This window comes from Helicoverpa zea, chromosome 3, assembly GCF_022581195.2.
Source record: "Helicoverpa zea isolate HzStark_Cry1AcR chromosome 3, ilHelZeax1.1, whole genome shotgun sequence".
NCBI classification, from domain to species: Eukaryota; Metazoa; Arthropoda; class Insecta; order Lepidoptera; family Noctuidae; genus Helicoverpa; species Helicoverpa zea.
Genome location: NC_061454.1, coordinates 3,490,267 through 3,516,968, shown reverse-complemented (window position 1 = coordinate 3,516,968; position 26,702 = coordinate 3,490,267). Strand labels below are relative to the sequence as shown.

Sequence of the window (26,702 nt, the reverse complement as noted above, 5' to 3'; positions counted from 1 at the left end):
CACTGGTTATTACGCGTCACGCGATTCCGACGCGACTGATCCTATTTGTATTGACGTGTCATACAAAAGGGAAGGGTTATTCAGCAAAGTTTATGACGACTGTAGAATTAACATTGACTGCAAAACGTAATTAAGTTTAACAACTATAAACTAGTATTTTTTTTTTATTAATATTGCTATCATAAAATTAATTACTTTCATCTAATTTTCAAAAAAAAGTGGTTCATCAGTGTGTTTGTAAGCCAGCTCACGTCTCGGTGGTCGCGTGTCCCCACTAATTATACGTAGCTACTTATCGTCCAGACTCTGTCTCAAACCTTTTAGCTGGTGACGCACTCAATAAATCTTGACATATCTAAGTGACGGCGGCCGATGGCGACGACACACAAATATTAATTGCGAATATATTAATAATACTGATAGTTTGCATACTAAGGATATTGATGGATAGTTTCGAAAAGGTTTTTGCGGATTTATGTGCAAATTAGGAGTTTCCGAATGTTTGTGGTTTTGGATCTAAATTAACGGTTCGATAAAGAACTTTTTATTTGTGAGTACTTTTTTAAAAACTAAAAATTCCAACAGTTCTATAAAACCAGTTTCGAGTAATTGACCTTTTTTCGAAACTTCCATTAACAATGCTCATTTTATTAATCCAGTCACATTCAGAGTAGTAAGCTATAATTTACAAACTTCTTATTGAACAATTCCCATTCGGACATCACGTCCTGGAATTACAAACCCTTAAATTGCAAATAGATGTGGCAAAAAACTGTACGAAGCACGTACACAGTTCGACTGTTTTGCACATTCAAGTTCATGAATTCGTAAGATATTCATCGCAAAACGTGGAGGATATAGTCGAGTGCCTTCGACAGCAGTCTAGACATAGGTATTAATAAATCTCCCCATAACTCCGAGTACATGACGATTGCCAACAAAACACTTTCTGATTCGCGCATCCTTGATTCTATTAATTGGTTTTCATATCGCTGTACGCAATGCTACCGTTTCGTCCGTCAATTAATTCATTTCTTTGAAACCCAGTTATATAGTCTATATCGGTCGTTCAGAGAAGGACTCGCCCGCATTTCAATAAGAAATTATCAAATTAGTTTCATCGGAAATAAAAAAAGCTGCCGTGCGACCACAAAGGATGGCTGGCATTGTTCACAGATTTTAAAAATCATCCATAATTAAATGGAATTTGGTTTTTATAAGCGCGAGCGTTTCGCCATGATATAAATTCCTGCATTGACGATACAGTTGGGACTATCGAAAAAGGAGGCATTTGCCACCCTGCTGGATGGGCCTGTTCAATATTGAAAGGACATATCGCAATTCGAGTATAAACAGCAAATCAATAATAATATTGTACTTAGGACCTTCTTTGTAGCGTATAAGAAAGAAAGAACAGTATGAGGCCGGTCGCGGGTCGGCAAAAAGTGGTCAAGCTGAGGTGACTGATTCCGCGAAGAATCCAGGGAGCCCAGCTCTGGTTATAGCACACAAAATAACAGATTGTCGAGCATTCTTTATTAGGTACGTCAAGCCACATGTCCTGTCGCCGCGGTGGTCTCGATCATGCAAATGTAGGAGACCTGATGAAATGACGAACGATATCTTTCCCACAATGTCCACTTCATATCTAAAGTAAGTGTTTATGAATTATTAGCCATTATTGTAACATATATCAACGTCACAGACAAACGCTACTAGGTAATAAATTGTGATTTCTATGAGAACAACGGTTTGCCATTTGAGGTTAAATGGTTTTTGCATAAAATAGCTTGGTCTAACGAAATGCCCATAGATATCGAATAGAATTAATGACAGACAATTTGATATAGACATTCAAAGAGATAAATATGACTTATTACATTTAGGATCAAACGCCTGGTTAGTTGGAACACTTCAATATTTCTATTTGTTTTGACAAATGGAACGGTATAACTACACAATGTTTGCTACAAACTCATTTTACCAGTTTACTAGGAAACGTTTTTATTTGTTCTAAAATTAACTCTCAGCTCTCGGACTTTCTAGTTTTAACTCGTTTCAAGAACAGACTAAATTAACTTAATGTTGCTAACTTAAAAAAAAAACATTATAGTTTCAATAACACGTAAATATGTATGACGCAGCTCTATCTAAACATTAATGAAATGAAAAGATTACTTCTTACATCACCTGCCATTCTTTCTTAATACCAGAACAAGTACAAAGCCCGGAAATTAATAGCAACGTTATTATACTCACACCTATACATTAGTAAGTAAAACACGTTCAATCCTCATCTGTATAGAATACAAACATAAATTGCAAAGATAAATAAGACATCTCGATGTAAACGCAATGATCATTACTGAGGACAAAAACGGCAAATTGTTCTAAGAAAAAGTGAAATTTCAAGATAGAAACATCATTGAAGACATTGGCGACATAAAATGGGAATTGCGGGGAGCATTCAATGCGATAGGTGAAAAAAGCAATATACACAGAGTTGTAGATCAGTATATCTTTCTCGGCTCAGCATGAGACTAATTATGCCATGGGATGATCGAAGGACAGTTTTTGCAAAGCCGCGGTCGCCATTACACCAGAGTTTCGACTCAGAATTGAGTTTTTAGTTTGGCATAACTTAAATTGCATTTTTGTCACCCACCGCCGCAGACTCGTGATTGTAAAATGTTTTTGCCCGTTGATTACGAGTCTCATGTTTATTCTGCTGTGTCTTCATTAGTACCGGTATCTTTTTGGTTTTTGTCCAAAAGATAAAATTGGAGATACGATGATATACACTGTTGATTTTGATTCGATTAGGTTACGTCTTTATAACGCCTTTATTTCTCTCCCACAGTAAACTAGTTGCGTTGATGATGTAGTTTTTCCTCAACGATAATTTTATTGGCATTCCAAATTTGCATTTAATATCAAGATTATGTAGAGTTGAAGTTTTAACGATGATTTCAATCATTAGTAAATTGGTTTGTACTCATTTAGTCAGGTAAGTGCAAGTTCTGAGTATACCTACAGCACATATTCCACGTACTTATGCCAGCTATCAAGATTATTAGTAAGCGTTTCTGTTAATTAGTACTTAAGCGGTCTCAATTGTTATCGGAAATAGCTGCTTATGAGTTATAGCAAACATTGATGCATAATATTGATTTTGATGAATGTCTGTGTTTACCTTATTACAAAGGATTTCATGACCTTCTCATGACGCAATTATTTTCAAAAATCAGCATGTAAAAAAGGTCAGTTCGTTATTTTTCATATACCCCATGACGATCTTTAAAGAAATGATGATGATGATTCATATGTTCGTATTGACATTGTTCGTAAAGAACAAATTATCAATGGACACAAAGCAGGCTTATTACCAAATACAGTTACAAACACAAAGTACGTTAAAGCGATGTTTCGTGCGGTATCGTAACATCGGAGCGGCATGTTGATTGCGCGGCTTAATTAAATAAACCGTTTCTTAGTAACACTGTTTACTTGTTACTTGAAGGCTTAATGCTACATCAGGTAGTATGTATGTCGATGATGTTACAACCGTTTATGTTCGGGACGTTAAGATTGTGGAAAGAGTTTGCAGATGAAGAGGTGCAGTTTAATGGCCGTGACCTTATTTTGAGATTCAGTCAAACTTGAGAACTTTGATTAAGTATTTTTGTGACTTAAGCTTAAAAAGCGAATGTTTTGTTTTAAATCTCAAAAAAAACCCCAAATGACACAACAAAAAATAGAAAGTTCTATCTACACTTAATTGCTCAAAGAATTTTGTCGAAAAATGGTCAGAATTCTTCGTGTTTACACGTAGAATGTCGGCAAAAAGTGGTGGTTTCTTGTGACCTACCTTCGATACCATTCCCTCGTCTTCTGTTCTTGGAAGTTGTTCACTTTGAACAGGACACAGGCTTGATGAGCCCAGTGCCGTGATCCGTTGAAACGCTCGTAGTCGCGTGCTAGGCGCGGCGGCCGTGGTATGGTGCAAGAGATAAGCGTATAGAAGCATAAACTAAGTTTGGATTTGTTTAAACGATTGAAGGATATGGTTTAATTTAAATTAATATGGTATACGTTGCTAACAATTCTTTCAATAAGCTTTATCACTTCATAACTAGTATTTAATTATGAATCATAATATCGGAAAGAGCCCTTTTTGAATATAGCCTACGCATTTTTTTAAGAAGAGTATTGGAATAAACTTTACTCTCTAACTGAATTACGTAGTCTTGTTTAATGATTATGGACACAAGCGTAAATAGATCAGAAATACTGTGTGTGCATAAGCTCATACCTACCACCCCATGTAACTTACGCTCACCAAGTATTGCACTTCATTGTGTATCACTCTGCTCCTATACAAATCACGGACATATCTGAACCCGCTTTCGCTTACAACTTGTGGCAAGCATGTCAACTCTGTGTTCAGTGTAAGCGGCCGCGGAAACGAGCAATTTCCTCTTCCATTATAATTGATTGGCGTAATTGCGAGTGGATTCTTTCGCGAATGGCCCACTGTGAGTCGCCAGGCCAAGTGATTACTGCTTTCGGCTAATAAGATAGCTAAAAAAGCCTTAATTCCATTAGACACATGGGAAAACGTAGCTTAACGAGCATAGTTTTGATTTTTTGATTTACAAGTGTATTGGAATGCTATTTTAATTGTTATAGCATAACGTTACACCTATATTTCCCCGTAATAGAAGGTGCAGGAGTATGTAAGTAATGTATCTCTTAGTAAACAGGAGAAGATTAATAAACCCAAAGACTAAATCTTAGTGAAAAGAAAAGATAGGTATAATCATCGGCAAGGATATTGAGCCCTGACCTTCACCTGAGCAGAAGTGATTTATTGGATTATTGCCTTAAGTGTACAGTGCGCAAAGCGATCCCCACTCTTCCGTCGAGAGCTCATTATCCGTGCCGATAACTATACAATTGTTGTTATCTTTGCTATTCAACGTTAACTGAATATATTTATATATGCTCACTCCAAGCCTAACAGGGTAGATACCCTACAGGGTATCAGGGTAAACAGTACCCTTTATATACATATAAAGGGTACTGTTTGGCATTGGGATTGAAGATCCTGTCCAACAGATGAGCAAACATTATGTTACTGTACTTAAGATGTAAACAACCATTCATGATTAATCTCACCCGCATACATTTTGGCATCTAGAAAAATCATCCTAAGGGTAATATGACATGAAGTATCATGTAGCTTAACGTATTCTATTGACAGTTACATTACAAACACGCAGGCACGCAGGTGGTACCACAGGAAAAAGCTAGCAAGCTACAAAGTGCAGTTTCATCAAACTCAATTGAAGAACAAAGTATGATTGCACCCTAATCACTTGTTAATAATCCTAAGGTATCAATTAACCAGAAAATAATCGACGTCAGAAAACAAAGGAAATATGAAAAATGTCAACACCTATTGTTTGTTTGAGAGTGGACTCTTCGTGGAAGCACTGACACTAATTAGATCATTTTCTTCATTATCTAGTAATTGGCGATTAAGCATTATAGCTAGAAATATCGATTTTTAATTGGTAGCACGTCATGGAATCACTAAGTGGCGTCTTGGTGTTGGTTATTTTTCTATAGGACTTTGCTTCTCTCCCGACCGTTATAAGAATTAAAATAGGACTCTTCGCGTATTCACATACATTGTACATTTTGAAACCTATTTTTTAATTCATATCACTGTGTAAGATATGGGTACCATCGTTTAAAATGTATTTTTGCCAACCAAGCAAATCTTCTTAAACCATACTTTTAATTTCTCAATTAAAAAACCATTTACATTTAGCAAACCCCAACCTAAGCTTGCAGATTGCAAAACCTAGTTGTCTAACAACATGTAATTTAGCCATTACTGCTAAACCTGCATAATAGCATTTCTTTCAAATTCTGCTCCAACCGTGGGAAATATTACTTATACGAGTTTTTCTTGCCTTCCCACTAAGTGCAAGAACACACTGCAAACTTTTAGTCAGCCGATAGTTTGTTGGGGCTCATAAGTCAGTATGAATAGGAATGTTAGTACGCACATTACAACGATCAGGTATTTGGCCGGCATAGGACCAACTTAAAACTTCGATTGATTTTTTTAAACTATTTTTTTCCAAACATCGGGTCAACTATCGGGTGACTATTTAGTCTGCAGTGTGCAAGTATTCTAAGTAGTATAATGCTAGATTTATATGATACAGAATTTGGAACAATAGATGCCTTTTGTTAGAGACTAATTAACAGAATAATGGAACAATAAAATCTATTGGCGATAGAACATGATTTACCGAAGATCCGCACAGTTTTTGTTGCATTCTATTGTTCTATGAGTTCTATTAATAGATATCTATTCAGTTATGAATGTAAGTCAGATGTACAGTCAACCGCAAAAGAATGCTAATAGGTATTGCTACTTTGGTTGGCTCTGTATTGTATCGTTGTATGCAACTCGGATTCAATTGTTTCCTTCTGTATGCCCTATATTCTATAGCGTATATATTAGATCATTTAAAAATAAGTCTTATATACCTACAGTAACCGTACCAGTTATTCTCTGCTGTTCTATGCATCCCGAAAGAGTAACTTCTCTACCACCAATCGAATAATAAAAAGTAGACTGTGAACTTTCTCAGGCTCTAAGTACCCAATGTTACGATTTTTTTTTCTAATCCGTTAGCTCCTTTTAGAAGTAGGTTAATAATGTTCATTGCCATAAAGACGATTCTATACTCCAATGTACTTATTCGGAAGCGCAAAACATATTTTGTTAAGAAAATATAGGTAAATATGAAATGAACGCATTTTACAAACGGCCATGTCCACGCTAAGTCAAGCCCGCAGCTCGGTTAATTAACTAGCATTAAAACTTTACAAACGTGTTTACAATAATTACGGAATGACATAAAAATAACTTAATGAATTGTGCGGATAAGATACAAATGACTATCTTGTTAAGGTGCGGTCATACTTTGCATTCGATTCTTAATCGTAACTGCTCAAGCGATTTAAATGATATTTGTTTTTCGGGATGGAAAGCCGTGTTTCGGAAAGCACGATAAACTGGTGTCCCGGCTGTCATTTGAACAGCCAGACAGTCTGACAACCAGTCTTGCCAAGTGGTATTGGGTTGCCCGGGTAACTTGGTTAAGGAGGTCAGATAGACAGTCGCTTCTTGTAACACACTGGTACTGAGCTGCTTCCATTTAAACCAGGAAACCGTATCTAATATAGTTGGGAAAAGGCTGGGCGGAACCAATACCTATGTAAATAATAAGAATAGGTGGATAATAGCCGATCCTTCCAAATATATTTATCATGAAATGACAAATCAAAAATATGTATTTGGCAAAAAAAGAAAAACAAAGACATATCTTCACGTATTTGATGTTTTAAGCCCCCCAACATCCACATCATTGTTTAGTATTATTTTCTTTATAAAACTGCAAACTAATCCTCTTACTGCAAAGAATGCATTAATTGCATCCAGTCAAAACAGACCATCATGCAACATCTTAGCTTCAATACTTATTAACTGACAAATCCTTTACAATAAAACCAAAATAAATCAACCACGTCATAAACTTTATTACAAAGCAATAAGGTGGGCATTTGAATGACTGAACAGCAATATAAAATTTGTCGCAGTCGCAGTTTAGCCAGAGGCTGTCAAAGTTTTTGGTCTTTTCGGACAAGTGCCGATTTATTCTTGATTTTGGATGAGAAATGTTGTGTTTTTTTAATCAGATTTCGGATACCTACCGACTAATATTGTTATGTAAAGAACCCGAGTTATGAAAAGTCAAATCAAATGTTTTTTTTTTATCTAAAAAGGCTTTGCAGACTCCTTATGAGGCGTTGCATTTCAATTTCAATCGCTTTAGCCAAAACCATTAATTTAAAAAATCAACAATCGCTTTGGTGTAGTTTTCTGCCTCAATGGTCTTATTTCGTCATAACTGGTACTGGGCAGAACATATTGTGGTCTTGACTTCGATGCCCAAGAGCAACGAAGTAGTTTCCTAGAGACAGACTTTCTGAGAAACAGACCGTGGTCTAAATAAGTGCATGTGTGTACTATCGGGGCAGTAGAACTGCCTTTTAAGTTAAACTTAAATGTAAGTCTAACTACTGCTGGTGTCTAAGACTCTTCCTAACCCTTTGAAGAATATTTTATTGCTGAAAATTTTATGTTTGCATGAACGCGTTAATTTCAGGAACTACTAAATCGATTTGAAAACCTCTTTCAGTCTTTAATAATCCATTTATCGAGGTTATATTTTTAGCCTATTTTTTCTCGGGGGCACAACGTAGCTAACACGGGGCACCGGCGAAATCGCAGACAGTAGGTACCTAGTATGAAGTCAAGTCCAGTTTAAAGGTAATGCAAACAAGACTTTATTGGTTACATTACGTGTTTGCCTGAAGATCGCTTTACATTTAATTGTAGGCGTATAATGAAGTATAATAACACGCCAAACCATTATATAATTAACAAAAGTGAATTAAACGCATGCGAAATGTTTTTGGTGGTAATTGTTCGGATATATTCGATTACCACTCATTTAATCATTCATACTGAAATGATCATAAATCTGTGGGTTCTTGTAAAACAGTAAGACTTAACATAGCCAATTACCCCTTAAAATATGAGCTGCTTTTTTAATAGACAGATCCTTTTCTTTACTTTTTTTTTCCAAAAGCGGAATTTGACATCAGCAAAAAAAACACTTAGCTTAAGCTCTTAATTGTGACACTAAAAATAACATGGTAGATACAATTAAGAATGGTCAAAGAATATTAAAAAAATATATCCTAAAATGATACGAATTTCCATTTCAGCTTACAAAATCACTAACAATAACAATGACGTAATACCATTCAAATGACCACTAATAGCCCCTTCGTATAAATCAATCAATGCCTTATTAACCCTCAAACGCCGCGGCAATAAAATTATAAGCAACACTAATTACAATAATCAGTCCATCACCAGCAAGTATTCAAGTGCCCTTAAGAGAGCACACTACAAACTTTTAGTCGGCCGATAGTTGTTTTGGGCTCATCAGTATGAAAATGAATGGAAGTACACACGTAACAAGGACTATATAACTATTTGTCCGGTATCAGACCGACTAATAACTATATGATACAACTAGCCGTTTTCCCGCGGTTTCACCCGCGTCTCGTGGGAGCTACTGCCCGTACCGCGATAAAATGTAGCCTATGTTACTCGTAGATAATATAGCTTTCTAATGGTGAAAGAATATTTAAAATCGGTCCAGTAGTTTTTGAGTTTATCCATTACAATCAAACAAACAAAGTTTTCCTCTTTATAATATTAGTATAGATTGTCAACTTTCAAAAAAATGTTTTTTTTTCTTCCACCGGCCTTCAGTCGGCCAACTGAAAAGACTCCAGTGTGCGCGCCCGCTAACTCAATTATCTTTACAAGTTCTGCGAAATTATGATACTTACTTATAAATTATAATGGATTCTTAACAAACTGGATTGATCCAATTAATCCTTTACAGTGAATTGTATTAATAATTTAACTTGACATATCTTCGGTCGATGCCAATTATTCTTATGCTTTTAATAACCGGTGCGTACTTATCTGCAAAGATTATTTTTTAAATAAGTTTAAAATAATAGAAGGCTTTCTTTGTGCAATGTAAGTAGTCTACCTAAATAGACTGTTTTGTGAAATTATTATTTATCTTATGGCTTTTATCTATCTATCGGCTTATTTAAAAGAAATATACCTTCAGTTACCTATGTTTACTTTTTTTAATTTTTTGTCAATACACTCTCACAAGAAAATAATATTGATAAGTGGAAAGAAGGCACAAGCTCTCTATGATTTCAATAAACATACATATAGGAACCACCCTTGATATCCCATAAGAAAATATATCATATAAACGTCATAGAAAATCCCGCTACTTAACTACCTCCTATTTGTCCCTACAACAGTACTTATTGGTCAACAGAACCAACTAGTTCCCTGGCACCGCAAACGGTCGTCAAGATATTTTATTTATAACCTAATCATTTAATTAACATGCATAATTAAACGTGTTTAATCAAAGTTCTATGAATCTATGATTAATCGAACCGATATCAACTGATTGTACCGTCGGCAGTGTAGGGTTAATTATTATAAAAAATGTTATAAGCTTAGGTAACATCTAATTTCTTTTCGACGAGGAATAATGTATGTTATGATGCTTTTGTACTCTTTATTTTTACAAAACAACTGTTTAGTTATAAATTATAATGTTATGTACTCGTATCTGTATGATCCATTTGGTACTTTACAAAATTGAATAAATGTGTTACAAAAGTTTTAAAATTATTTTTTTAAATTAAAGACGATTCTTTCGTCCACACCAAATTAAAATCGGACCAATTAAAAACCATTTATCACTATTATTTTTATCCTTTTGCATAAACGTTACCTATTTATTAAATTTATTTCTGTTTACATACAAAAATTACTAATCGAACGAAAATAACAAACAAACAGAAATTCAATAGCAGGGAAAATAATTTTCCTGTTCTTACTCATTACATATAATTGGTAGTACGAATTAACAAATACATACCATTATTTAATAAAATAATGACCATCAAAAGCTATAATTCCTATTGTTCCAATTTTTGTCAGTAATACTTAATGGTTATAATATTGATTCCTAGTAGGTACAATCAAAAGTGAAAATTGTTACGGACAAAACATTAAATTAAAAGTTAAATCTACAAAAAAAAACTTTTCTTTCTGCCTTCAGTTTTAAACTAAAAAAATCTTCTGTCCTAATAAAAAAAAATCCTACAGTAAAAAACCCAATTAAATCATTAAGATAATCAGGTTAACCGCCAATTACTTTGTAAACCGGCCTAACATTAAGTGAAAGTCCTATTCCTATACACTCACACAGACAACTTACATAACCTAGCGTTACTTAATTTATGCAATTTAGGATTATTAATATGAAATACGGATATTTGCAAATCGGTCGGGTGGCGAGGCAAAAGCGATTAACGTCGCTACGGCTGATTAGACCGGCTGTAGCATTCACAGGGTTATGGGGAATTATTATGAAACTTAATAAATGTTGTAAATCAAAGCATTGTTTGACATTGGAATATTTTTAACGTTTTCTTTTACACTTTTTTTGCCCAAAAATTATATATCTTCCAATAGGTTGTATACTTTTTAAAAAATTATGTTGAGTTGCACCATTTTCAGTTTTTATTCTGACAGTTTAATGACATTCATTGCTGAATTAAATGTAGAAATTAACCATACATTCGCAGCAATGATGACTACGAAACTCTTTTGGAAACGTTTGTCTATTGTTTTATTTAGTTATAGTATTAGCTACCCGGTGTATTTAATCAATTCGCCTACAGCTGTTATTTAAACTAATATAACATAAAAATAAAAACAGACGCCCGTCATCACTCGACGACCCTAATTGACGTTCCATAACTATAATTGCCTTCTACATATTAAATGGAATAATTACTAGTCTTCACTACATATTTATCCAATATCAGAATAGTCTACATTTATCCGTCATGGTCACTTCATGTCAATCAAATAAATTAATAAATAAATCACATTTACTAAACGACCACGCAAATGCAAGTTGTGAATAGACATTCAACCCGTGAATGCTGGGCCACCTAGAAAGTCCCGAGTCGCCAATCCTCCGCCTCGCCTTATCGGTCCTATCGGCCTCTCCCGCAAGATTTATGCGCGTCATAAAGTTGACGCATATCGGCCGATAATACGCCCGTCACCGCTTGAATCGCCCCGGGAGCGTGACTAACACATCGCCTCACGCACAACAATATTGAAACAGTTGTACAACATCCACACACTAAGCATGTTCGAAGAAAACGTGATTGTTAAAAACCCAGTGATTAACTTATTTTCCTCGTCAATTCAATTTGCTACAAAGGCTATGTAGATTAAACCGGTCGACCCCTCTTAGCGATCGGTTAACGCTCGCAGGCAATAGTAAGTATCAATGTGAAGTCAGCGTGCGCATCTAATGTCCTTACACAAAGCTGCACTTACGTAGCGGGCAAACGATGCCATAATTACGGGTGTGCAGTGCGCAGGCGCGAAGGGCGATATTTGTTTGCAATTAGTGCCCGCACGGGAAGGCGATGTCCGGACGTCGTCAGTAATTTATAGTTGCGCGAAAGTACCAAGTCGAAAGCGAGGCCGGGAGCGCCCGCAGCTGCCTCTGTGCCGACTGACATTTCCGCGCGCATTCTAGGGTTAAATTGCACCGGCGCGTACACACAGTTCGTCAAAATTGATGAATTGATGATGATTGAAATAATTGTAATCGATGTACCGCATTGTTCGAATTATATCTTTATTTTTTCCCGCCGTCTCGACTTGTGAAGATAGTTTAGACTTTAGACGGTTTGAATTTTTTCTGCCATTTTTATGCACAACTTGAAGTGCCTTCAGCTATAATTTATATTAATTCAATAATCTGTCTATTAATATTGTAGGCACTTCAGAAGTGGCATTTAAAACGTCGTTTTATGTTAGGGTAATTCCCCTTTTATTTAAATATGATATAAATAATCAACTTAGACATAGGCATGTATGTTGTACCTATTCTATGAATCACGCAATATAGACCTGTCTTCAGCTATGTCGAGGATTAATATAATGAATACCCTTTTTTTTACAATACTTACGACTTAGGGAAATTTACGACGAACTACTTACATTTTTTTTCAATTTTTATTTCATAGAAGCTTATAAATTAGCATTAGATTGTGTTAAAAAATAGTTTAGATAAAATAGTGTCTTTTTTCATTATTTTATAGTTACACCAGTTCATTTAATATTAATACACCTTTGTGATGGAACGAAAAAAATAAAGCACTTCAAATATCTTTTCATGAAACTCGGCACAATTTTATGATCTAAATATGAGAAAAAAATGTCAAACGACATTTAATTTATTAGTTAACACTTCAAATGCTATTGAACAAACTAATCTTTGACACGATGTAAAAAAAAAACATTTTTATTTTGAATACGCTATTATTAAGTACTTTATCACATAAAATAATTAGCCAGCCAGTAATAACAATTAACCTTATCTACAGGCAGGTACCTTAACACGTTTTTCTCGAAGATGAGACCAGAAGTTTAAGTGCCAATATTTCTTGTGGCGTTAAACAATTACCTAACAGTTTGTGGACATCCGTGAGACTGTACATTAATAGCTTGAAATTGCAAATGTGTTCGTAACTTTAACACAGAGTAAGATAAGAGCGGAAATGTCATAACTCAGGTAGGTCAAGTGTCATCTTCTAGGTCAAATTGATACGGTGGGTTTGACCAAAACGATCAGTTACTTGCGAAATAACGTGGCTTTTGGATTCTTTGAGACATCCGTCAATGATATTTGGTATTACAAAAATGGTCGCGTCCAAATAAGGCGTATAAGGGTAAAGACAGTGACGTTCGTACGCTCACCCGCATTTAGGCGCGCTACTTCCTTGACGATTTTCCGTTATGGCACCTCCGCTAGTAATTTTATTCTCCGTGGTTAAACTTGGTACCTTCGTCTGGCCGCGTGTGGAACAAATAATAATACTCGTAATTGTCCATTAGCACGAACACTAGACGTGTGATCGAATTACAGAGAAATTATTTTCATTTTTAACCGCACTATACCACTATCGTAATAATAAACGATTTAATTATATAAAATTATATGACTAATAACGTCTATGTGAGCGGATTAATAGTGACGGAATTATAAACGGCATTAAAGGGTTAATTGGCTATTCATACGCGATTATCTGAGACATTACATTTTTCATTGTATTTATGTCAATGACATCTATTAGCAGTGTTGTCACATGATAGATCATGCTAGTTATTAACTTATTTTAATAGTAACGCGAAATCAGATGTCTTAGATCAAGCAAGTAAGACAAGGAAGACCATAATTTTGGTCATCGTAATTTGTAAACTACCTGAACGAATGACAGAAAAAAAAGAAAACATTTATGGGGCGTATCTTATTTAAGAAGTTGATACGATCAGTCCAGACATAAAAGTGGAATTTCAATGACGAATGTTTTGTACATTTTCTTTAGTTTCCTGTTTAGATTTCTATAAAATAAAAATCATGACGCAACGATGTCTATGATTATTTGAAACACGAGTGTTCAGAACTATCGATCAATGTTTTTACCAACGGAGTGAAGATAAAATCAACCCCGCGCGCGCCGCACACCGCAATTAGAACTCATTGAATTATTTTTTAATTTAGTGCGACAACGCACGCACTCGGGAATTTAATTTCCTTCCAAGTGAGTGGTATCAATTTTTTTACAAATTACTTTATGTGTTCATCTACGCCTGTTGCGTTTTCTATTGTTAATACGTACCTATATTTTTTAATAAATTTCAAATTTTTGAAACACGTCATGCCAAAAAAATCTGTTTAATTAGCCTCGATAAATAATAGTTCGTGACTGTTTTATTGTATTTTAATCGATATAATTGCAATTTACCGGAACGCATTCTCGAGTTAAAATAATTGGCTAACAATTTTAATTCGTTCGGTCGGTAAAAGTTAACCTTTGGAAGGTTAAAAATAATATTTTTAAATTGACCGTAGATACTTGGCCATAGTGATTTTGTATGTATACATGTATAATATACATAGTATTAAATAAAATTAATTAAGATTTGGTTATCATTTAATTAATTACAGGACATGTACATTTACTTATATGAAAGTCGGCACATAAAAGTATATACCTTGAATCGGTAGCTCGTTTGTACTCGGTAATTATTGTTCGATATGATCTTATCAACCAAAATATCGTGATTGAAGTCTATTTAGATTTTAAAAGAGATAATTATTGTGTAGTTGCATAAGGCAGCACCAGATAACGTGTTTACTCTATGCGGTATGACTAGAAATACTTGACTACAATACATACATATTTGGCTATAATACATGTGTAAACCATGTATTAAAAGTATACTTTACAAGGCACTTTTTATATAATACTTGTAAGTATCATATCTAGTCTAGCGTGAAATTAAATGGTGTACAACCGACTTTATGTTATGAAATCCGATATTTTATTCTTCCTTTATTAATACTGTAGAAATTCAAATGAGAAACATTATATGCGTAAGAGCAGAGAAAGTTATCTTTTTTTGCCTTTAATTTTTCAATTATTTTTTTATAAAAAAATCATAAAACTTAATAACTTTTTTGTAACTTTTTAATAAAATGAAGAAGAAAAAAAATTGTTTGTCACAGAAATAATATCAATTGTTATCTGCAATGGTAATGGCGCCACCGTTGCTTGGTATCTTTGTTATATTAAAAATAAGATAAAAAAATAATAATTAGTGCCGAAAGGTGTACTCGTAATGGGAAGTTCCCGCCTACTAGACTGGCCCATTATTATAACTACCGTGTTTTAACACTTGTATAAGGTTTTCTTGCTTATCTGTAATTAACATACTGGCCACTACCTTATTAAGACCGCGAACAGGTTGTTGCGAAAAAAATATATCTTTTAAGAAAAATATCAATATGGCTTACAGATTACTGGCTATAAATAATCTGCTGTCTGGCTCTATTATAACTAAATACGGAAAACGCTGTCTAATTACTAGTTTAATATTAAATTTTAGTGAAGTGTCAAAGACACTGCGATAAAACATTAATTTTAATCATAACACCCTATATTAAGATGGTATAATTTTCTTCATATCATACTAGCCGTTTCCCGCGGTTTCACCCGCGACCCGTGGTAAATTGTCCATACCGGAATAAAATATAGCCTATGTTACTCGCAGATAATGTAGCTTTTAATGGTGAAAGAATTTTTATAATCGGTCCAGTAGTTTTTGAGTTTATCCGTTACAAACAAACAGACATTTTTTCCTCTTTTATAATAATAGTACAGGTATATAAATTATTATTCACTTGTCAAGTTAATTCGAATTGACCCCGTAAGCAAGGGTTAACTTGGCCGCCATTTTGAAGTATGCGTACGCGCACATATCGCTTCCTCAATCTATAATTGCATCGAGAAAGTCCCACTTTTCCCGCGTTTTTGCACAGCCTACTGCCACGTAATTCGATACAAATTACTGATGTTGATATTATTATATTTATTACACAATGCATTGAGCATTTTTAGTACTAAGTAATTAAAATAATTACTATTATTAAGTTAGCTTAAAAAAATTATTAAGTTTTATGATATTTCATATTTTGTTGCAGAAACAAAGCTTCTTCGTCTCTTTTAATGGTGTTTATTAATTAAAAGAACCATTAAAGTCTACTATTGTTTATCTGACCAATAAAATACTTTTATTGTATTTTATTCTGTTTTGTTAATCAGTTCTAGTAATTATGATTTCGTTTTTCATTGAGTCATAGCGTAGTTTGAACTTATTCTAGATCCTATGTGATATAATATTATGAAATACCTTTAATTTACCTATCTTATAAAAATTGCACAAAAACGGTTTTCTGATTCGAATAATCAAAACAAAACAGTCACACTTAATCACCTCAAAAATCGTGTTCTTCAAAAATAGCTATGTAACTAATTCACCAAATTAGTTTTTGGCAAAAAACCGCAAGTCGACAACCCAACACATACTTATCCCAATTGATATATAAATAAATTAAACATTATATCCTAACACATTTCAATTACAAGATTGTTACAAAAACGTTATTATTTAACCCTTAGCAAAAACATAGACTGAAAAAAACAGCACATAATATTCTTGCATAAAGAACAAAAAGATCACGTTATTTGATTAAACCTAATTACATTTCTGGTCGTAATTAACCTGCACGTATCATTCCCTTTGTTTTATTACTAACAGATACCAATTTAACTGCACACCTACGAAACAAAAACACATTGAAATCTCAACCCTATTGTTAAGGACGTAAAGAGTGCAGATTACTTCGTGGTCAGCAAAATTAGTTTGTCAAATTAGATGTCTTATGCCGAGATAAGACCGCATATTATTAAGCATAATTTACGATGGAAATGATGACGATTAGTTAATTATTCACCAATGTTACAAGACGCTCGTTTAGTTGGCTCAAATTGTTTTGTTCCAAGCCATTTGAGAAGTAGTTATAATTTTTTGGTATCATAATCATATGCGTTGCGTTTTATGAATCATAATTTTGCGGTCTTAGTCGAAAGAGGTCGTATTTTCTGCAACAGTTAATCTATCTTTAGCTCACAATATTTGTCCAGGATTTTAGCTGTAATAATGACACAATTACACTCTTACTATCATCCTCCGAGCCTTTTTCCCAACTATGATGGGGTCGGCTTCCAGTCTAACCGGGTGTAGCTGAGTACCAGTGCTTTACAAGGAGCGACTGCCCTATCTGAGCTCCTCAACCCAGTTACCCGGACAACCCAATACACCTTGGTTAGACTGGTGTCAGAATTACGCTCTTAGGTAATACTTATTTTTGTGTTCAATTTCTTGAAGCATTTGACTTAACCCAAGGTTCAAAAGACTTCAGCGAAGCTTCTAGAATCATTTATAACAAGACATTAACTACGTAAGCTCATTAATCAACGCGTGTCTGTATAATGACGTAGAAAAATGTCCAAGTTCAACAGTAACAACAGCAGTTTACCCTATGCGCACAACTTGATATAATTAAATTATAACAAATAAAGGGAAAAATTAACACACAAACGTACAATCACTAGGAATAACTATAATTATGTAAAAACCCAAAGGAAAATGGTGTTCCCGAGCCGGTGTCACGACCCGCTCGCTCGCAATTAAATAATTATAAATAATCATTGCCCACGCGCATCTGAGACCCCAACGATTTGCTCTCGTAAACTCGATATAAAATCGTTTCTGGTATAATCATATCGATAAAAAGTTTTAGCTGTGTTCTGCTGTGAATTAGTGGACAGATGACCTTGAGAAGGTCAGAAGCTTTTTTTTTTTTTTTTAGCGACGTAAAATCATCAAATGACCCCTCCCGCTGTGGGTTAGCAGCGGTGAGGGAGTGTCAGACTCTTACTGACTAAAATCGTCGTGTTCCGTCATAGGCCTTTTATGTACCAGGGCCGCGGTATCTCTTTCGAACAACCCGCAGCCCCGGCAGGCCTTGGCCCTGCTGGGCCCCGCTGGGGTTGCTGACATCTCTTTGAGGAGCGCGTGGAACAACGCGCGCCGTCGACACGGGTCTGTCGTCTAGAAAGACAGAGGGACGATGAGCCACCCGAACTCACCGCCCACAGACCCACGCCTACGGTGGCCGGGAGTCATCTCGCGACACCCGGCGCTCATGGTGTCTACCTGGTCCAGCGCGGCGGCCGGGATGAGAGGTGCGAACTCTCTGGCGTTCCGCCTCCTCCTTCTCGAGCATGACCGCTTCGCAGAAGGAGGCGACGGCATCCCATTCCCTCTCGCCCCGGACCATGGCCTGAACCAGGGCCGGACGCGAGAGGTCGCCGCCGCCCAAAGCCTCGACGAGGACCCGGCGGTGCCCTTCCCATGCGGGGCACACCTGGACTGTGTGGTCCACCGTGTCCTCGGGGCTGTCCGCACAATGGTGACACCCGGGCGCCTCCTCACGACCGATGCGGTGCAGGTACCTCCCGAAACAACCGTGTCCGGTGAGGACCTGCGTCATGCGGTACGTGAGGGCGCCGTGACTCCTCCCGAGCCACTCCTCAAAGAGGAAGGTCGGAAGCTGACCTGCATTTTAATTTGAAAAGAATTTTAGGTCAGCGGAGCACTGACGGTGGTTATGAATACATTTCATTACCTATGTAGCATAAAATAAACTTTAGTTTATCGTATAAAAAAAAATAGGTGCTTATTTTTTGAGTTCCGTTTTTAACCCTTCCGCTGCTCAAGGTCATTTCGAGTTTCAACCCAAGGTCGAACTCATCCACGTGCACATCACAAAGTTACAAAACGACAACATAGTAGAAAGAACTAATGACTCAGCAGTACAATTCTGTTATTAATTACTGTAATAAAATACGGAGAACAAACAAGATCGCTTGATAGTACTCGATTGAGTCGAATACTAGGAATATAATCAAACATTAATTGTGGCGCTATTAGCCTCAAATTGCCCCACATTATGTCAGGTGCATTATCAGCTTAATTGCATATATCTAAAATTGTAATCCTAATGGAGATAAATATCTATTTGAAGAATGAGGACAGGCTTTGACATTTGTGTTTGCATTTCGTATTAATGATTTCATTTGACTTTGACAGTTCTTATGACGCGAGTGTTGGAGGGTTAATTTTATACACTGTATATTTTATGAACTCGAAAGTATATAAAGCAGTTTTTTTTATTCGAAACAAGAAAAACTAAATCGCTTTCAATACTTGAGATAGACAGATCATTACTTTAAAACCATGTTACGGTATATTGGATTTGCTGCAGAAAGAAAGATAAGGTAAATGACGTGACATTTTCAGCGATTATCGGAATTACAATTTAATACAGAATTTGTTATCCTTAATCAATCAGCTGATGGAGTGCAGCCAATAGCGATGACGTGAGGTTTCTTTGAAATGCCTAACAAAAAACTTGGATACTCGGTATTTCCCAACTACAAAAGCTAGAACAATTAACTACTTTCGCCTACAGTTTTTAATTCTTACTGACTTTGACGGAAAGCGTATGTTCAGAAGAGTCTGGTCATACGACCATCGGTACCCTGAGGTCAGGAGATTGGTAGTATTGCAAGCATACATTGCTGACACGAGAATAAGTGAGAGATAGGTAAACTAAGGCTTGATGTCTGGCCATAGCCACTATGCTGAAACTACATAAATTGGATGTTGTACACATGGTTATACATGATATCTTCATATTTACATGATCAAAAGTTTTCCTAATCTTAGTTCTCTCCATATTCTTAAGTCGCATTAATATAAGGCGCAGTACCTATGCGAAGTTTATTTATTTTCGCGGAAAATGGTGTTCAACAGAATTCCCTATCAATCACCAGAATAACTAATGAGGAACTTTGATATAATTATAATTATCTAATTCAATAACAACGATTAAATCATATCCGCCGATTCCTAGCAATTTAACATCTTACTCATAAGGGCTTATCTTTCTATTAACATCGATCAAATCCAGGAAATAATGTGTTCACTTCGCATTAAATGGTAACACGTCATTTACATTTTCCAATGAAATATGTCTATGTGTTATTAATATATACATATAAACTAGCAGTTTTCCCGCGGTTTCACTCGCATCCAGTAGGAACTATAGTCCGATCCGGAATAAAATATACCCTATGTTACCCGGAAAGAGTGTAGGTTTACAACAGTGAAAGAACTGTCAGGGATACTACTTCTTACTACTTACTGACAAATCACTCATCATCCTCCGAGCCTTTTTCCCAACCATGTTGGGGTCGGCTTCCAGTCTAACCGGATGTAGCTGAGTACCAGTGCTTTACAAGAAGCGACTGCCCTGCCTGACGTCCTCAACCCAATTACCCGGGCAACCCAATACCCCTTGCTTAGACTGGTGTCAGACTTACTGGCTTCTGACTACCCGTAACGACTGCCAAGGATGTTCAATGACAGCCGGGACCTACAGTTTAATTTAATTTAAACCTACTTGCATAACATTGTGTAAAACGTATAAGAGGGTTATACCGCAGATCACAATTACTAATTCATTAAAACAATTTAGTTAGATAAAAAAATCCAAAAAGGAAGGAAACAAAAGACATTTAAAGTGATTCATAGGTTTTTTGGGAAATCTGTTTAATTAATCATGGATGGTTAAAAACTTTTGTGACACTACTAAGAAAACATATGTGTAATAAATCAAGCTGTTTATTAATTTATATGTTTACTTATAAACGACTACTTATAACGAAATAAATCGTTCCAATATCGGAACCGATATTAGAACTTCCAATTTTAGTACTTCTGACGTCCCTGGTTCATATTTTGATTATTGGTTACATTTCTTGAACTTCCATTAACTATCTCATAGAAATCAGAATTTTTTTTTTCTTCTTTGAGCTAAAGTACATACAATTCTCATCATAGACGGCCATTCAAGCCCTTGCATCACAGAATGCAATACCTGATTATTATCATAGTAAGAAACATATAGAAAACGGAAACATAGCACAAACTAATGTTTTCACCACGTATACCGTATTATATCTTATAACAACTTTCTATAATGTCATACCCTAATGATAATATTGCAAATACACAAGTTCTTCCCATTATTAGATAGCTTCATTAAAATCTATTTAGCAGTTTTTGCCTTACTTATGTTTTGATGAACTTACTAATCTCACTTTCTCTGTGTTATATAAATTAAATGAAAACTCATTTATATGTTGAATAGAATATTACTTACATACTTTTTGTGGCACATGGGAAATTGCTACGATTCTTGCATAGTTTTTCCGTGCAATGTAATCCGTCGTAAAACGTATTTACAATCTTTTGTATTAGAGATACGATGTCATAAATTTAATATTGATATGACAGTAGCATGCGAAGGGTTAATAGTGAATTTGTTCGCCGTGTATAAAGCCGTGTTCACGACTAACAAGATATATTATGCCTTATTTGTCAAAAACACTAAAGAACAATTTTCTAGAGCTACTGCATATTTTGAACAGGAAATTCAGTTCGCACTTGATAAAAATCTGACAATAGCCACCGTAATTAGTATTATCAAAAGATTTTTCTTTTTTAATTGAATTTCCTAATCGACCCGATTTCTTTGATCATAATCAAAATGGCAAACGAAATAAAAAAATGTAAATTCAATAAAAATAAATGTCAAGTTTCGTTATCGCGGTTCGATCTCTCTATCAGGAGTCGTTTGTGTGGTTTACGAGCCAGCATTGGTTCGTAAGTCGGCAAATCGATATATCGAAATATGTTATCAACGATTACAGTTGGTATTGTCATCTAATCGTCAACATCTTATCTCAGCGGTTCTTTTGTTGTTAGATCAGATTTTATTTGTAAACTTAATTAGATCGAATACTGCATTACCCAGATACGAATTCTATCATATAATTGATAATCTAGATCGATATCGTTTCGGTACCTAATTGTTTAATCTTTATCGTGATATTGTGGAACTTGGTTTGTTAGATAAATGAAAGAGCCGCCTGTTCGATAAAAACTACATCTGTGGACCTTACGTTTTTATTTTAAACAAAAACTATTGTTAATGGATTATCTGTGGGTAATCTAAATTGAACAAGCATTCGTACTATGTTCGTGTATTAAATGGGCCATGTAACGTTGTGTTCGCAAATCTATGATCTGTTTATTCGTTCGTTGTAATGGGATTTTAATTGATTAGAATATAATTCGGGGCTATCGTATTTTATAAGTAGCTTCATCATCTATCTAGCAATAAAAATAAAATACCGCTCGTTGGTGAGCGCATCGCTTATCGAGGAACGGACTAAATTACCTATATTATTTTTTATTCAAAATTCTTAGAAATCTTAATGAAATGCCTAGAAAGCAAAAAGCAATAAAATCTAGGCAAAGCAGAAGCGCTTTTTTATTCTTCTGAACTTGTCAATGGTTCTGATTTCGTTCTTTAATTAATTCATAATTGATCAGAATTCTAAGGTCCTTGAACTCTAACCCAAATGCACTTTTATACTTTCTCCTCCAATTTTAACTATTTTATAGACAGAAAAATGTGTATCAGTTTTCACATTGCAAAAATATTAAACTTTGCACAACATTCTTATCAATTTTTATAAAACATCGACTTTGTTTTATTATCATTGAAAATATTAATTGCTGCTTACTCATAGCGTTATTTGAGTCACTCAACGAGCTTCTGACGTCTGAAAATCTATTTTATATTCATATCTGTCTGCAGTCTAAGTCTAGTCTAGGAAATTATAATCAAGATTCGCTGCTTATAGAAATCGCTAGACGAAAGAAACTCTACAAGATAAGTAAACTATATACCGATATTTTATTCAGACTGTTACGCAAAAGCGCCCAAATTAACTGCTAAAACAAGCAGTTAAACTGTTTTTCTGTTTTGTATAAAACTCGATAGAGAATCGTTGCTATCAACCGATATAATATCCTCCAAGCCTTTTTCCCAAATATTTTGGGGTCGGCTTCCAGTCTAACCGGATGTAGCTTAGCTGAGTACCAGTGCTTTACAAGAAGCGACTGCCTATCTGACCTCCCAACCCAGTTACCCGACCAACCCAATACCCCTTAGTTAGACTGGTGTCAGACTTACTGGCTTCTGGTTACCCGTAACGACTACCAAGGATGTTCAATGACAGCCGTTGCTATCAACCGAGGAAAGTTTAAATCGATTATGACAATAACACCCAAAAAACACTTAACACTCCGATAACACTTTACCCCACCCGAGAATCTCCTTAATCCTAATCTTTACTGAGTCTAGACTTAACTGAGCCACATAGCACTTATAAATAATTAATAGTTATAATAGTTACGTTCCTACATACGTAATCCAATTCGCTATGATAAAATCACAAAGGAACTGCACTATCAGGCTTATCGCGGCACTCCATAGAGTTTCGCTCATTCATGAACCAACCTCCTTGTATGTGATACGTGAGGAAAGGAAAGAAAGTAAAATGGGTGTCTGTGAAAGTGAGTGATTTATAAGTGGTTGTTTTTAATTTAAGCAGTGCGGTGTTTTGTTTCTGTGGGGTTAAAAGATTGGTTATAAAAAAAAATTGGGTTTGGAGTTTTAGTGTAGATTAGGTAATATCTTTTTAAACATCGTATTTTCGTTTACTAATACATTAACGTATTTACCTTTGAAAAAATAATTAAAACAGCAAAACAACACAAGTACAGCCTAAGCTGTAGGGGGTGTCCCTAACCTATCTACCCCTAAACATTTTCCAAACTAAGTATATTTCACTATTTTCAATTACGATTTGATGTCCTTCAAGCTTATAGAAAACGTAATACTAGATTTCTTGTCTTAGGTACACAATAAAACAACCTTGTAAATTAGTAAAAATATATTAAAAACACACACAATTTTCCACAAGCTCAGTTTATATCATCGAGTTTTCCAACCAACTTAGTTGAAAACCACCAACTTGCGTCATTACTCTTAATAATTCCGCATCCCACAGCAAGTTTTTCAACCATTAATTTATTAAATTAAAACATAAATGTTATACTTATTTTAATTAAAATAAACACTTCCTAGAAGCCGGCGGTCGCGAGTTTATTTGTGCAATTTGTAAATATAATCGCACGCGATCTTTTTAACTCTGATTTAGTTGTTTTTATGTAAGTTTTTAGCAGTTTTCCGTCATTTAGAATGAACGTTTGTTGTATAACGTTATTTTTAGCCAAACTGCAGCTTGAAATTGTGGAAAGTTTTACAATATATAAATAGAATATTTAATTGAGTTCTATTTTAAACAACTTCAAAAGAAGTGTTCCAATTTATCCAAAAAAAAATACATTATTTTAACTGTAGGTACCGGCACTACAAATCTTATTACATTTCATCATCTGAGTAGCCTTTCCGAAGCATCAGCTTAACAAATCCGAAAAATATTGATATAACAAAAAGGCGTTGACATCTCTTGAGTTCTTCTCTTTCTTTTCCCTCTCTATGTACATATACTTAACAAAATCACTTACAACGAGCCTATCTCAACTACCCATTACCCACAACTCCAAGCAAAATCATTAACTCTAAACACGAGTTATTACAAACGCGTTGTTCTCCCTATAATAACTGTTCAATTATGGACATAACACCATAATCAGAAGCAATTATTTTAATGCCATTAACTGAATTAAATGACACAGTTGATTACTGGAAAACTGAGGTCGGAATCAATGGTAATCGGTTGGGATCACGGCTGGCTGTTTTTCTTTTTAATTTGTAGATTCGATTGGTTGTTTGTTCTGAGTTTTGGTGTATTGTTAAGTGATTATAGTGATTTTTTCAAGCAATGACGGTATAGACATACCTATATCTATTACAACAATATGGAACGAAATAGAGAGTATTCCACTTACATCATCAACATTTTTTGCACAAATCGTTTCCACACTAATGTTATTACACTTACAGCACCTACGCTAAGTAGTTTCCTTTACTGTGGGCCCTCAGAAAGGAGTCCTCAGCACCAGAAATAATGAAACGCAATTGTTAAAAATAAACTGACTTTATGCCTTTATGCCAAGTAAATATAAACAGATACGTCAATATATAGCCTAATTCTATTCCCTATAAAACTAAATGACAACAATTTCGAAGAACAACACAGTATTAGAAATCAATTTACAAAATATAACCTCCACCAGGCATTTACAAAGATTAATACGTCAATTTCGCTGCAAACCTAATTCATAATTCATTGCTGGGTTTGTACCGAACGTGACACGTGGCTGTTAGCTCGACCGACCAGTGATTAGCGAACAAATTGATTCCTACGTTAGCTTCATTTACACGATCAGAGTTTATTTTGTGAAGTTTTAGTTTGTAGTTTAGTTTATCGTCTGTTTTGTAGTTTGTAAGGGGGGCTGGTTGAATAGACTACTTAAAAATACTTTGTAATAGGTTAATTTGCCAATAAATTCAGCTGGCAAGTCGTAATTAGGTTAGATCCATCATCTGCAAGAAATAAAAGTAAAATCACTCTAATTTATGACCTAATTGGCTCCTTTAATTTTATTTAAATATTCGTAGATTGAAACGTTTAATCATAAATGTTGGACTATCAAACGCCTTCATATAAATTAAAATCGCGCCACAGATATCAATCTAGAAACGATTGACGGTTATTCTAGATACTGTCACAAAATACAGCCGTTATGACTAACTACACACATTACTCATTTTCTGACAGTGCAGGCCCATTTATATGTAACACGAGTGCAAAATGTCCCTAACGTATAATAAACTGCAACATTACATCTCTATTTAAAAAAAAAGTTGACAGCTAAACGTCAAACGTCGGCTGTCATTTTTTTCACTTGACAGCTTAAGTACCTAACCCTTGTAGATCCACTAGCAATTATCCATGATAATTTAATTGCTTTCTTATAAAGTTATTAAAAATATGAAACAAAGTACACAACTGTCAAAGTGACATTAGACCGCATTCATCATAGTAGCAATTTACGAGATTTTCTAATGGAGTCATTATGAAAATTTCTTGATTTAATAAATTCGATTACGGACAATTAACCAATCTATTGATGCTATTATTATTTCAATGTTTAATGCTTTGTCGTAATTTATTGGATAAATGGCCTTAATTAAATTCTTTTAGTTAAATTGGTGATAATTTATTGAATACTTATGATGACTTTTAACGTTATCTTACATTGTATTTAAAAATGGAAATCTGCGCTTCGGAATGGACAAATTACCTACCTCAACTTTTTATGAAAAAAACAGAACTCATAAATGAATAGGATAATGAATTAATTTTGACTGGTGGTCTAAATTCTTAGGCAAATAACCATTTAGGATAATTTCTTCTTTTATTCCATTAACCCGGATGTAAAGCATCAAGTATCTGACGTACCTACTTTACTTAGCTATCTCCTTCCC

The 26,702-nt window shown here is 34.9% G+C and overlaps 1 protein-coding gene across 2 annotated transcripts in view; it reads left to right on the top strand.

The window, feature by feature from the left end:
* The window catches only part of LOC124646108 (homeobox protein aristaless-like), a 74,106-nt gene that overhangs the window by 33,547 nt on the left and 13,857 nt on the right, over positions 1–26,702 (top strand). The window contains exon 1 of one of the 2 annotated variants that reach the window (XM_047186180.1): positions 23,704–23,758. The exons of the other annotated variant lie outside the window; for it this stretch is intronic. Coding sequence (XP_047042136.1) covers positions 23,743–23,758 — 16 coding nt within the window. The 5' untranslated portion in view covers positions 23,704–23,742. Of the gene's footprint in view, positions 1–23,703; positions 23,759–26,702 lie in introns of those variants that run through there. 2 annotated transcript variants of the gene reach the window in all.